General features: G+C 35.6%; 1 protein-coding gene across 7 annotated transcripts in view; it reads right to left on the bottom strand.

The window, feature by feature from the left end:
• LOC145674364 (CUB and sushi domain-containing protein 3) overlaps nt 1-15,209 on the bottom strand; it is a 228,682-nt gene that overhangs the window by 24,980 nt on the left and 188,493 nt on the right. For 5 of the 7 annotated variants that reach the window (XM_081744323.1, XM_081744322.1, XM_081744324.1 and 2 more), the window contains 2 exons: nt 8,944-9,366; nt 934-1,015 (listed from right to left, as the gene is read on the bottom strand). In XM_081744323.1, coding sequence (XP_081600449.1) covers nt 934-1,015; nt 8,944-9,366 — 505 coding nt within the window. The remainder of the gene's footprint in view (nt 1-933; nt 1,016-8,943; nt 9,367-15,209) is intronic. The other 2 variants (XM_081744319.1, XM_081744321.1) reach the window with 1 other exon arrangement.

The raw sequence follows: 15,209 nt of genomic DNA, 5'->3' as shown, positions 1-15,209 counted from the left end.
ATAACTTGTTCATACATGAAGGCTGAATAATAACACGGTTCATGCATTAGTGGAACTTATATTGGAATATGCATGACTATTTTTTCATTTTTTTCATTTTAAATACAAATTAATGTTTGTTTAAAAGCGTTAAAATCTTGAATGAATTGAAAGGCCCGATTGGTTGATTCGAAACTGAACAACCCGATCATTATAAACACAACAGGGAGAAATCTTGTATGTTCATAAATCCTCACGTATCACAAATTTGTGAAATGTTTAATTTCATTATCAGCGACGAAATGGTTACGAATTAGAGGAGGAGTGGACGTCAGATAAGACACAGTTAGTGTGTTGAAACCGTTACATATTTATATTTTATTTTTTTAAAATTTTTATCACATAGCCTTGTTCAGTGTGTTGTGTTTAATGTAAATTTTTGTTTCAAGTTCTGAATTATTTAGTTTCTTTTTATCGATAGTTTAACCTTGCGAAAATTTCAAACATTGGAACACAGTGACGTTTGAAGAGTATGTAACGGTAGTTCTTATTGTTTCTTGTTAAAATACGGAATTCAACATTGTATGTATGAGCAGAGAATTTATTAAAAATGGAATCCCAGATACCAAAGCAATTTTAATCTGGAAACAAGAACAATTGAGGGAAAAACTGGAAGATAATTGGTCGTAAATTCCTATATATTTAAAAAGGTATGATACCAGAATTCAACTGAAAGGACCAAGACATTCTGTACGAAAAATCAGTCAGGACGGTCAGCTGCGGGATCCGAACCCAGGGTTTTGTAGCGATAACCCTTAAAGATCACCTACAACCACCTAATTTAAAAACATTTTGCCTCAAGGTGAGAAAAACTGAAATCGTTGACTTGAAGAAACTTAGGAAACTCCAAGTATTCAGTTCACAAAATACTACTTAACTAACAAAAAATCTTACCTTCTCACTAATATTACAATTGTAGTTATCACAGCTGCTAGGAAAACAAAACCTCCAAACACTCCCAATGATATTATGGCACCTGGAATTAATAATCATTGTTTTAAATTCACAGTTTCCGACATCAATTATAATCATATTACATATGGACAGGTTACAATTGCATTGGCGTAAGTCGCATTTTATATTTTTTCCCGGAAATTAACGTAAATGGTACTGTAATAAATTTCGGAACAAACTAATCTCGTGGTCAATCTAAGTTTGCAGTGACGTAAGCACTGGCCTGCTCACAATCAGAAGGAAATTATTGTATTAATGCGCGCGTACAGCTGACAGCCAGTGTGTGAAGCGATGCGTAGCGTAGGAATGGACACACAGCTTCCGATTGACGACCACGTAGCAGTCAGTCACGTTCGAGGATCAGTTAACAAACAGTAGGAATGAAACAGTAGAAATTTCTTTATCCGTGGGATCCTTGTTCCTTCCATTGCACCAAAATTTATACACATTCTGACCCCAATCAGAAATAAGCGCTCTACAACTGGCCACCGTGCCCCTATATAGAATGGAAGAGAATAAAGGAGCTTACACTTCTCAGATCTTAAAAAATAAAAAAAAAATCCTTTGCTGTCTCTCTGGGCCTTATTGTTGACTTTTCGTCAACGCAACGCAACAATCACATCTTAATTTGCAATAATATGCATAGCAGTTATAATTGCTCATTGGTTTTTACGTTGCGTTGCGATCAGCAAATTGTACGATCAAAGCAAATTGTCTTTAATATATTATGGGAAACCTCGTGGTAAATAGGGAAATTTTAAAGATGCAAATTAGAATAGAAAATTGGATCTTAATAAAGTACATTCTGTTGTTCCTTGTGCTTCTGCTGTGTGTTTATTTAAAAATGCGTAGTTGTTTGGTTGGATCTGAGTTCCTTTCAGCACTGAGGGTAAATTATGAGTGGACCTACAGCTTAACATGTGTTACCAGAGGGAATCGAAGCTGGGTCTCCCACACTGAAAGCGTATACGCTAACCATATAACCAAGGAATCTCAAGCGCAAGAGCTGATATTATTTCTTTCGTTCACATTGAAGTTCGTAGAAAGAGGCGATACAAATTGTATTCTAAAGCTTAAAAGTCATTTTCTTGTAACTGAGGATCACTGTTGATTTCAGCCGAAATTTCTTTTCACCGTGAGCGCCTCATTGCTTCCATTGCACCAAAATTTATGCACTTTCTGACGGATGACACGCCTTGTAAAATCGCCCATTTTTTTCCAATCGTGTACCTTTATTTTTCACCTCGTCTCGTGTCTTTGCGGGTTTTGACACTTTCCGTTCTTCCAAGAGTACCTTTTTCACGCTCACTGGCATGTCATATCAGCGGTAAGGTTAAAAACATTACTCACACTCTTACAGGGATCGGAAGGTCGTAAATATGAATACACGTTTAAAATAATTTGCCTTGCTTGGCTATTTAATGGACTGCCACCTCTATGTAATCAAAAATAACACAGAGGTAAACAGACACTGAACCTTCGCAAGGGACGCCATGTACAGCAGAAAACAAGTATTCTATACACATATATAAGTTATTGTACTTCACAGATATACTATATAATAGTTCTTTAATCAAATCATAACTGCATAATTTGTTCTACATAAAGGGTAATCTTCTTTAAAATGTAGGTATATTTGTTTGCGCGCACCAATAAACCGCACTGCTTGTTACAGAAAATGTTGCACTCCTCTGTTCGTTTCTATAACTTAAGATCACTGCGAATTTTTGAGCATGCTTTATGTATACTTCAAAGTTTAATTATCATGTTACTATTAATCTTAAAAATCAGGTTCTGTAGTAGGAAACTCTTTCATAATGGTGCAGTTTCAATACTACTTGGAATTACTTATGGTTAGTGATTTGGAGCTACTGAAATTACGTCACTGAAAGCTTGTCTTGACCATGAGTATAGTTGTTTCCTTTATCACTAGATTTTCCACTGCCATCTGTTGCCAGTTGAATGAAGCTCAGATTTACGTTCCTCTTAACACATTGAACTATTTACATCTGGTTTTTGTGTCCAACTGTTTGAAAAAAGTTACTCACACTTGCTGACTTCAAAACCGTCCATAATATAAACACATTTGTTTTTTCTTCACTTCAATTTCGAATTATCTAGAGTATTTTAAAACATTTTTTCTTAACTGATCTTCGACAAACACCAAATGCATTTTATGATTTCTGATGTATTCCAACTGTAGTTCCGCGGTTGAAGTAATGTTCATAAATTTTCAACTGGTAGTTCATCAAACGTTATACATATATATGATTTGATAATACAAGAAATTTCATTTTAATTTAATTACTTGTATCAAGAAAGAAAAATTATTGTTGTGTTCAAGCGCCTAACATGAGAATTACTTGCTACACAATCCACGTATGTATCCTTACATGTTCATCTGTATTGAACATAATACGCAACTAATCTTAAGATATTTTCCGGGAGTAACTAAATTTATTCCGAATACTATTTGGTTTGGATTTGCTGAAACATGAATCTGGCAAACTAGTTAACATTCCGACCTTTTACGGTTTGTTTGCCTGAAAGTTCATTTTGTGGTATATTTATCCAGGCAACGACTCACATAAAACGCGAATCGAATATACCGACAATAATTCTAGACAGCATACTTGTGCAACATTTTGTTAACTAGCTCTTTCCTGTGAATATTTTATTTCATTTACTACATTATTGTAAATTAATATTTCCCTACAATGTATTTTTTTAATGATAAATTATTCTGGAGGAAATTGGAAACATTTATTTCACTTTGAATTCTGATTCCTGATAATTCCTCGCACTTTCAAGCTCTATTCGTTCCTTTACAAATTTTAAGCAACTTACGGTACCCTATCTATGAACGATATAGTAATTATGTTAGGAAATTTGATGGAATGACTGTAGTGCATAAGAAGAATTAAGTCAAGATAAACTATAAGTGTATAGGCAAAATCTATGTATGTCAAAGATTTGCTACTATCCATTCAAAATGGAAGGGTCAAATATGAAGTATTTCAGCTAATCACACATTTTGAAAGAAATGTACGATATACGAAGTTCCAGAATTCATGTTTTGCACTGAGTTATAAACATTATAGTAATAAGGAAAACAATATATATCATATTTCACGCATCACCGTTCGTTTTTTCCCTATGATTTTGCTTTATGCATAACAAACTGATAAACAGATTTAAATTTGCATAGCAATTTGAAAGTTCCAGCGAACAGAAAATAGTTATTACCATTATCATTTTTTCAAGAATACTAAAACTTTTCTATACAGTGTAAACAGTTTCGACAACTTAACGTCATCTTCATCAAACATTAAGAGAGTGAGTGTCTGATGAAGATAACGTTAAGTTGTGGAAACTGTAACACTGTATTTTAATTTTAATAAATAAATGTGTATATACTCTGGTCAGAAAAGTATTCTTGTAGTAAGCTCCAGAGTCGTGATGGATGGAGCTACATATCATTTTTTTTATTTATTTTACAGTTTTACGTGGACACGAAATGCAATAATAATCGATTTTTGTATAACACGAAGTATGATAAGGAAAAAGAAAGCAGACAAAAAGATAATAATTACGTATTTAAATGTATATATTTTAAGAAAAGTACTAACTTTGTTATTCTATAGGTTGTCTAAGGTTATTTTGAATGTATTCATGTGGACCCTCTTATTAAGGCCGAAGAAGTAATGCCGTCAAGAAATGTGGAATGGAATTACTCTGTCCACGAAATGAACTTCATTTCTATGACAAAATCACAATAACTAATTTCAACAAATGTTTATTTCATAACTCATAACATAGCTGAATACTACGTGGATCCTATTCGTTTTGTCCATTTTTAAACGTTATATACAGAGTACCTTTTCATCATTTTAACAGAAATTAGAGGGCTTAGTAAAAATAACATTTTAGGCATGTCATTTATAAATCCCTGCTGAAGTGTAAAACAACTATGAATAGATAGAAGTAAAACAAATGTGGTACTGCTGATTTTTTCTCTTTTTTCTGTACAAAGTAGCTTTTATAAAGTAAACTGGAGTTTTGCATTTCGGAACCTTATTCAAATGTTCTAATTCCAGATACCATTTAATGTCCAACCGTATATGGCCTCTTTGTCATCAATTCAGCAGCAGTTTTCAGTAACATAATGTGTAGTTCGTAGTGGATTGGTTTGTGTTATTGATAACGTAAAAGGAACCTAAAAGCAAATTTATCACTCAACTTCAACTATATGAAGCATCGAAATTGAATCGTTTTGGAACTAAGGGAAGTTTTTTTTTTCTTTTTTAATCGAAAAAATGCTCTCTTCGGTAACAAATTATGATCATAGATCAAAATGCAACGCATGTTGTATCAAATTTTCGTTCCGTCGCATTTCTATGATTTCGCTTTCTTTTTCTTTTTTTTTTCTTTTTTTTTTTAATGATATATAAATTTCCGAAAGGATAAGTTTCAAAGTGTAAATGGATAAGGAGATATAGAAACACAACTAGAGGAAAACAAATGTGGTATAAATGGAAACAAATGTGGAGGAAAGAGACTAACGACATTTTCAGTGACTTCTGATAAGCCTTGATGATAAAACTGGGTAATTCTAATAGCGTTTTTGCTTTTTTTTAAAAAAAAATTTGTACATTAATTACTGAACGGTTGTCACGAGATTGGTGAATAAAGCAAACGCGAATCATATGTTAGTGCAAGTGGGAATAATTCGGGTGGGCCTGTGCGTTTCATAACGTCGCCACCTGAATAAACCATGTGTGACAAATTTGGGAATTCGCCGATAGTTCGTGACAATTGACAACCTGCTTCTTATTATGGTAGGACCTGCGTCAGGGTAGTTAACAATTCGTTACAGAGCGAAGATAAAGTTATTTGCAAATGATTACTGTGCGTTTATTTTCCAAACAGAAGAACGAACTAGGGCATTTCGAATGTTGCAATGTGTACCGTGTAGTGTAAAGTGCTGCATAATTGATAAATTGAAGTGATTAGAGTGTGTGACCTATACACTGTTTATTCCTTGTTAAAAGTGTCGTCTTTTTTTAATTAAGTATGGGTAAATCCCAGTTCCAATGATATTATCGAAAAGAAAAGAAGAAAACATCGTTTTTTGGCATAAATTCGACGAATATCTGTTTTAGGGATTTTTTGCCAGTAGGAAATGGAAACAGTGTTCCCAGCTTTCGGCTCTTCTCTAGAGCCTTGTTCACGGAAGAAGCAGAAGAAAAACAATAACAATTTCCGAAGAAATAGAGAGAAACGGACTCACAAGGGTACGAAGAACATTTTGTTTGGCTGCCAGTCACGGGTCAACTGATGGTGCAGCACACTGTGGAATGGCTGGCTCAATTTCTGCATTTTTTTTTTTCACGTAGGGAAAGTTGCCAGCTCATGTTTGTGTTTCAGCTTTGATGCCAACATTGTATATACTTTTTAACAAGGAATCACATTTAGAAGTATGTAAAATGATTGTTAAAATTATTGAGCGTGATAGGACATTGTTTGATAATTCACAGTTTTTAATTTCATACAAATTTATGCAATGTTGAGGAATCGACGAAAATTTCTTGAAAAGTTGAGGGAAAAAGAAATCAACTTTCCTATACTCTCGGTGTCTGATTCTTATTTTTCGGAGTACCGCAAAGTTCTGTACTGGATCCGGTAGTATTTTTAATAATGATACCTTTAAATACTGATGCCACATCAATTCTATACGCGGATGATATTACACTAGTTAATATAAACACAAGCTTTAAAGAAGTGTAGTTAGAAGCCCAAGGCGTTAACTGAGGCAGTGATATGGTTTAAAAGAAATGGCTTTGTGCTAAATCGAGACAAAACAAAATTAACCTTTAGTCTCAATCACTGCAATAACAAAGGAAACTATGATGAAACTGAGGTTAAATTTCTTGGTATACGTGAGACAGCCAACTAACCTGAGAAAAACATGTCAAATATGTATGTACAAAGCTCGAATGCTTTTTCTATTAAGAAAACTAAAAAATACAGTTTCCCATGAGTATATGAGAAATTCATATTTTGCATTTTTTCATAGTATAATTGGTTATGAGATTTTGCTTTGGGTTGACAGTAGTCAAGCACATGTCCTAGTTTTGCAAAAGAAAGCTTCAGGGTCGTTGTTGGAACACATGATAAAGAACACTGTAAACCACTATTTATCAGGCTTAAGATAATAGCGGGTTAATTTATATGTTTATCAAGTGCTGCTTTACGCTAAGCAAAACATTGCAAATATGACACTAAGGGACGAAGTACATACATATAATACTATATGGTGTAAGAAAATTGATGTACCCCTTACTAGATTATCGAAGATCAAAAGTAGTTATTCAGTTATAGGACCAAAGCTGTTTAATAAATTGACAACCTCCATACAGCAGCTGCTGTTAAAGGTTTATAAAAAGAAAATAGTTATGACTGATTCATAGCGAATCCATTTTACTGGATTCAAGAGTTCGGTGAATGTGCAGAAACTATTTTGTAATTTGCAGTGTTCTTTTGTTTCATATATTATTAAGCTGTTTTTTACAGTATTAGCCAGCAACTGAATGTTCGTATGTTATGACTTTTTTCCTAACCATATCAATATGTATATGTTATTTGAACGTTGTCTATTGCTTGTAAAGCTCAATGACAACAAAATACTCCATTCTATTCTAATCATTAGTTCTCACTTTTGTATATAGTGTTTTATATACTTTTGTATATACTTTTATTGTATACAAAACAAAAGTATATAGTTTTGTATAACGTTCATTGCGGTTCTATATTTGACCTTATCACAGACATTCCCGTTTAACTGTAGCGACCACATCCAGCAGGCTACAAGAGGAAATACTGACAAAAATAATTTTGAAACGAAAACTGTAGTAAGTACAAGCATTGTCACCACGTAAAAATCTCAACTTTTTCCATATACAGTGTAATCTCCCTGAACGGACACCTCTCAGTAGCGGACACTTTTATAGTATGGACAAACATTTTTGCTCCGGCAAAATAATATGTATTATTATGGGAGAGAACCGTCATTTTAACGGACACAGGCAGTCATACTTCTCCCCAAACAGTTCAGTAACCTCTTCATAATGAACAGGGATTATTTTCAGTTCACGCTTATTTACTACAGAAAATACTGTCTGCAAATTTTAAAGTAAACCTTCAGTTGATCCCTTCAACTGAGCCAGCAGTTACAAGCAAATTGCGACCAGGTACTAGTGTTCGCAGGATTATATGACAGACAACTATTGCAGACTTTTCCTCAAGAAATTCATAAGTCATCACGACTTGTTAATTTTGTGTACATTTTCAGTACTTAATAAGAATGTGTCATGATCTTGCTGGGCTACTTAGAATTTCAATATAGTCAGTAAACAAATTTAGGGACATTTTTAGAGGTATGACTTGCATTTGATAGGAGAATTATCACAAACATTATATTTTGAAGTATTCGCCCATTTAAACATATCCTCCAACGATACTTTTATTTCTTTACAGAAGAATATTCCCCCCCTCATTTCCCTAGTAATTCGATCACAGTACAGTATTTCGATATTAGCGTATATTTACACTTACAATTAATAAATTTGCTATATACTACATACAATTACCACATAACCTGAGAGTAATCAAAGTTAGTGTAACCTCTTTTTCACGGATATCTCTCATTTACGGACAAATAGTTATGCCGTGTCCGTTATTGAAATGTTTCCATGTAATGAATGAGAGTTGAAATCGTATCCTAAATCTTTAACAAGGAGTTACAGGCTAAGACACAACAAAAAATCCATCCCTTCCTAACAATATTTCATAATTTGTCTGTTATACTGTACAATGTAATACCATCTAATCGTAATGAAAGAAATTTCGCAATGAGAATGCAACAAATGATGCTTCAATGATGCAACTTACCTAAATTGAGTTTGGCACCATGACTATCTCTGCGATCCTCTTCTACTGAATGAGGAATATTGGCGTCTGGTGGTAAAGCATTCTGGATGTTAACACTGTCAGGAATCTCATTATCCTGTGGGTGCACAGGAACAACCTCTGTCTCACTCAGGGAGTTGTCATGATGTTCTTCCTCTGATGGTGGCACTCCGTAGTCTCCTTCCTGTGGAACCCGATGAGGTGGGCTCTGAGGGCCTGGTCGCGCTGGTGGCAGAATGTTTGTAGGCGTCGTCTTCGGTGGTGTTGGTCTCGGTGGCGTAGGGTTAGATCTTGGCGGAGTCACGCTAGGAGGAGATGGTCTCGGCTTTGGTCTTGTTACAGTAGGAGCTCTCGTAGGCTTTATGGGTGGAGGCACTGCAATTGTGCCAGGAGATCTCAGATCTTCTGGAAATAAGGGGAGAGAATCAAGAAATGTTTTCTACATTAACACCAGAATTTCATTTAACTACTTTTTCTTCGTTTTCATTTAAAATATGTTGCTTCTTACAAAAATAAATAAATAAATAAATAAATAAATAAATAAATAAATAAATAAAATGAAAATAAAAATAAAGAAAATGAAAGAACACCTAGCAACTGCTACTCGTGCATGGATACTATTAATTGTAGACACTTAAGGAAATATTGCATCTCGAAATGAGAATATTAAACTAAATTATAATTATTATTTTTATAAGATTCATAACACAGCATAACAATATTAAGTGATGAGCAACAATTATAAAGAATATATAGTTTGAGATTACATTTATCATGTTCTGAAATCACTTTTGCACTCTTAAAAGTGTAATTAACATTTGTTGTTATGATATTGTTCAGTTGTTCATGTTGTACTAGGGAAGAAACACCTCCTTTAGCTCCCTTCGGGGTGGCAAGGTGTCAAGAAGCTACCAAACGTTGCTACGTCGAACCACAATAGATATTCGTTGGATTAAGAAAGATGCCTAACGAACATCAGAAACGATAGAAATGCGTCTGCCTACCTCTCTGATAAAATCCAGGCTTCTAGGACCCCATGCCCCACCAGTCTTTTTGGCTATTGGAGCAAAAATAAATTTATCGAGGAGATTACTGTATTTCCTTTCCTTTTCTACCTCTCTACGTCTAGCAACTTGTCCAGCATTCATAGCAGTCAATGCGAGGCTTGAGTGAACAAATGTGTCCGAACACGTGAAGCCCCATACAAGTGATTTGCCTCTCATCCAAGGTACTAATGTCATGTCGTCGGGTCGTTTACCATCGGAACGACAACAACCCGACGCTTCACTTATGGAAAGAATTTCGGCCGTGGTGAAGGCTCGCAAAATGTCATTAACAGAGGAGCGTCTGGAGTTTCTGCCAATGCTCTTCATACATAAAAGGCCATACAGCCTGCGTTGGGTAACTTGATCCCCGCAGCCTGGACAGCGATGTGACACACAGACAGTTGAACCTAGTCTTAAGGCTACTGCGATTTGAAAGATTTCATTAGACACGCGAAGACGCATTGGGGGGGGGGGGGGGTAGGCATTCAACCATGCCCCAGCATGAGGGGATGAAGCAGCGAGAAGTCTGGCTTTATCTTCTGGAACAGCAACTGATTTTAAAAGAAACTCATGGAAATGTGCTGCAATTGGTGTGTAGCAAGATGCCTGAGAACCTCTTGCTAATTATCTGTTGACGAAACTAAATAATTAATCAGGTTCCTAACTTAATAATTCACCAATAACGACCTCCCGAGTAAAAGTGACATAATGTTCATTTCCAGAAGCGAACAGTTGTAGTCAGTCGAATGTAGTGAGTAGACGTAAAATATTTTTAATCTTTTGATACTCAATTTGAACGAAGAAATTCGAAAAAATATTATCTTTGTTTCTTCTTTCCCGAGCTCACAGGACGACCTATTACTAAATGAAAGGTTTGTCATACCTTGTGCCTTTAGAATATTAATTTATTTATTGTACGCAATGTTTTAAAGAAAATAGTGTATAATTATTGATTCTTGCATAATATAGTGTAGCCTCAGTGGTTACCATGCCTTAATACTTTCATTCCGACGTGCGCCACCGGTGCTACAGATCTTTATACGTGGCTATAATTTGCCTTTGGGTGTTTAGTTAGAAAAGTAGAACAGTGTTACGGCCTTTCTATGTTATTCCACTGTGTTAAGTGTATATATTGAATACAATATTTTGAATACGCTGAAGGAAGAATGGCATGCGCCACTGGTGGCTCATGTTGGGATTTTCGAAAAGCATAGCTTCTTCGTAACTGTCAGATGTTGGGCTAAACGTGTTAATATCTGGCAATCAATAGTCTTTAAGACAGAGACAATATCCCATTCTAGTCCTAGGAAATAATTTCCAGATCTTCGAGTCAATGGACTCAACGCTTTTAGTAAAATATGATGCTTTGACATTTTTAGTGGTAAAGCAAATTTTGCTATTTGTACCAGCTACATGTGCTTTAAAGGACATGATAGAGAAATTCTGACTGGGTGTTACCAAGGTGGAATTCAGATATTGTGGGAAGAAATTAGTCATTTTGAAAGAAGTGATCTCTGTTTCTTCTCTTGTTGATGTCGTTGAACGAACCAACGTTATAGTCGATATTCTGTCCCGACAGGAGCTGAAAACTGTCAAATTTCTTGATTAATAGAAGAGGAAACTGCTTCATTAGGAGAAAAAAGTAATTTCGTTTGGGTAGCAAAATAGTATAAATTCATAAGAGCATATCTTGTACTCCAACAACATTTCAAATCCAATGTTATGATACACACAATACTGTAAAAACTCTTTGTGCTGCCTTTGATGTGCATGGTCCCAGGTTCTATTCCCGGTGAAGGAGCACTGAATACATTACGGTGGTTCGGATTCTACCTTAAACAGTAGGTCCACGGAACTTCAACATCCGAACGAAACGCTTTGTAGCTCTTTCGTATAGGTAAATGTTAGATAGTGCTTCTAATGCACACTACATTGCTCCTATTTAAAGTGACGACAGAAGATTTTCGGTTTTATATTTCTAGTAACGTTATTACATTCTCTTTCTCACTACCTTGTTTTTCTGAGAATGCCTACTTTCTTTTCTTTTTTCAAATTTAAGCTATTGATAAGCTCCATGGAGTGAAAGCGTGGTAACAGAATCATATACGGACTTCTCAGTGGTGCAAGATTAGTTGAATAGTTCGGACCTTACCTCAAATAAACACACACACAAACCTAGACACGACATAGGATAGTTCTTGTATTGACTGATGACAAAATTGATTGCAGAACGAAGAATATTTAAGAGTTTTGTGTTGAGTTCTATATATTACTAGCAGACTACCCTTCTTTGCACGGGGAAAATACGTTTCATTTTGGACACTAAGGGGTGAATTTGGATTTAAACGGCATCGGAAGTGTCACTGTTCCTCTCAGCGATCCCAAAAGCTACGGGTTCGACACTAATATCGGTCATTTTCGATCATTTTTAAATGTTTCTCTCCTCCCCTCCCGTAAGTTGCACCGTTAAAGTAAAATGATAAAAACCATCCCAGGCCCAAACCTCATCTGTGTCGCAAATTTGATCGAGATCGGTTTCGTTGTTCAAGTGTTACTAAGTTTTATTTTTAATATATATCTTCCCCTCCTTCCCCTCCCCTATGTTGCACTGTCAAAGTGAAACGACAACATCACTTTCAGGTCCGAACCTCATCTATCTTGAAATTTTGACCAAGATCGGTCAGATGGTTCAAGAGTTATTAAATAACAAACACAGTCACTTTGATTTTTATTTCTATAAATTGAAGAAAAAACTTTTAAAACGTCGAAGAATTAATAGTATAGATATTAATTACATAGTGATTTTCTATTTACATTTTTGAGAGTGAGCCTACACTCGCGCAAATCCTTGACTACTATTCTTTTAATTATATCTAGGAGCAATAGTAAGTTTTCTTTTTTCAAAAACCATATATATTTCAAAGCAATCAAAGTTCCCAGGTTCATCTAGTAAGGCTATACATTGGTTTATGTAAAGGAGAACGTTTACTTATCGACACTGATAAGGATTGCACAGAAATTGGTTTCGCCGAGCTCTTCTATATAGTTATTTTATTTATTTTGATTTGTGAAAATGAATTGATCCTATTAGTAAATAGTAAATTGAATACAGAGTTTGTCCGTAAAGTCTTTACGGCTAGGTCTGGTAAAAATAATTTATTGTTCCGATCGGTACACTGTTAAAATTCTTCAGTCTCCTTGGCTGTCGATACACTGCCTCCTACGCGATTTCCATGCTGTAAACGCTTCCTGAAAGTCAACTGCCGTAACCTCTTTCAGAGACTCTGTGACAGCCCATTGGATGGCGGGCACATCGTAGAAACGGTGACCTTTCAAGCTTCTTTCGAGCTTTGGGAACAGAAACAAGTCTGGTGGACTCACATCGGGGCTGTGCGGTGTCTGCGGCAAGGCTAAAACCCCTATCCGGGCCAGGTAGGTGATTACAACGAAAGTGGTGTGGACTGGAGCGTTGTCGTTGTGGAGCTTCCAGTGATCGACAATTTCCGGTCGTGTACGTTTGACGGTTCGTGCAGGCGCGCAAGGACTTCTTTGTAGAAAACGGCGTTGACGGTTCGTCCCGAAGTGACAAAAACTCAAAAATAGTTTTTGCGCCACGCGAGATCCTCACTGCGTCAGAGCTCGGAAGCGACTGCCGCCCAGGGCGTTGCTTAGTTTAGACTCCTGCGACAAATCCCCAGCCGGAGAGCGCGCTGCTGGCGACTGGGGAGCCGCGTGGCAGCTAGTCGCATTATTTTACGGACAAACTCTGTAGTACTTAAATCATAGTTGTGTGTTAAATACTCAAAAGAAATTTGTTTTATACAAAGCTGTACGACAGTAACGGTGGGGAAGAAGTCAGTAAAATGAAATCCTTAGACTTTCCCATCATTATACAAGGAAGAAATAGACTTCACCATAGAATTTTTGGAGGCGAGATATCGTCTTTAATATACACTGTTAACATACATGAGCTGAAATGTACTGGAATTTGTAACTTTCTACAATCCAAGTAAAAAAAAAAAAAAAAAAATCGCAGTCAAGTCTCTTGATGGTTGATAAAAAGCCAATGCAATGGAACTATGACGCTGTCAGACTGTGCTTTTTTCGTATGAAAAAAAAAAGATTCATTTCAGTGTGCCCCGACTTCTGCACGTAAAAAATAAATCTCTTAACAAGAATTTTAGGAAACCTAAAAATGAATCAAAAGATTGAGACTTTGACCAATAATTAGTTTTTGGATCAGGGGCCAGAAAATTTTTGAATGGACCCAAAATCGAGTTTTCGTATTTTCTGCGGAATAAGCACATCACACTGAGTTAAGTGATAGTTTGGATTTGCCTACACTATATGTAGTTCTCTAGATATAAGGACTACAACAAACTTTTTGATCGAAATATATTGGAGTTTTTGATCCAACAAAATGCGAAGCACTGAAACTGTGAAGAAGAACTGTTATTTTCTTCTATATCTTCAGTAAAACATTTATCCTGAATACAGATGGAGTGTTTAATAATATGTAAATCTTTTTCTTAGGCTAATCATACGAGATATTTTTACGTAAGGTTTACAAGAGTCGAGTAACACTACTTTTATTATGTAACAGAACTTGCCTGCTTGTAGTTTGATTTGTCAAAGGCGAGCAAACCTCACACATCAACAGGCTTAAGTGTAAGACCTAATAAACAGAAGCTGCGTTTAGTATGAATACGATTCATATAGTTAGATTAATTAATGGCATTGTTTCCCTCAGACTACATTACTTACTGTAAAATGAAACAAAACTTTTGGCTTGATGTCCATGTACGTAGAAGAAGACGGTTGCTAGTGCAGGAAAATCCAAGAAAATCCATGAACAACGTGTTTTTTTTTTTTTTTTTTTATCACAATCACGCTTGAATTGGAAATGAACTAGGAACATTTTGCCCTGGAGGTATGCGCTCTACCACTAAGTCACTATCCCAATTTCTTATATTATGTTTTATATTGTTGTTATTAAGGCAGTAGAAAACTATTTAGGTAGGTTACACCAGCAGATAGGACATGCAAACCTAGAGAGCAAAACCGTCGACTTCGTCGAAGAGAAATATCGTGTGGAAAGAAGTTGTGATATACAACCGAATCTCAATATTTTCACTAATTATTTCATTTTGTTTTTATTTATTGTTTTCCCTTAAAGAACGTGACCGGAAGGATTTATCTGAA

The sequence above is a fragment of the Thermobia domestica genome, chromosome 17, assembly GCF_964235325.1.
Source record: "Thermobia domestica chromosome 17, izTheDome1.hap1.1, whole genome shotgun sequence".
NCBI lineage: Eukaryota > Metazoa > Arthropoda > Insecta > Zygentoma > Lepismatidae > Thermobia > Thermobia domestica.
Note: the sequence above shows the minus strand (reverse complement) of the source record. Positions and strands in the feature narration are given on the sequence as shown.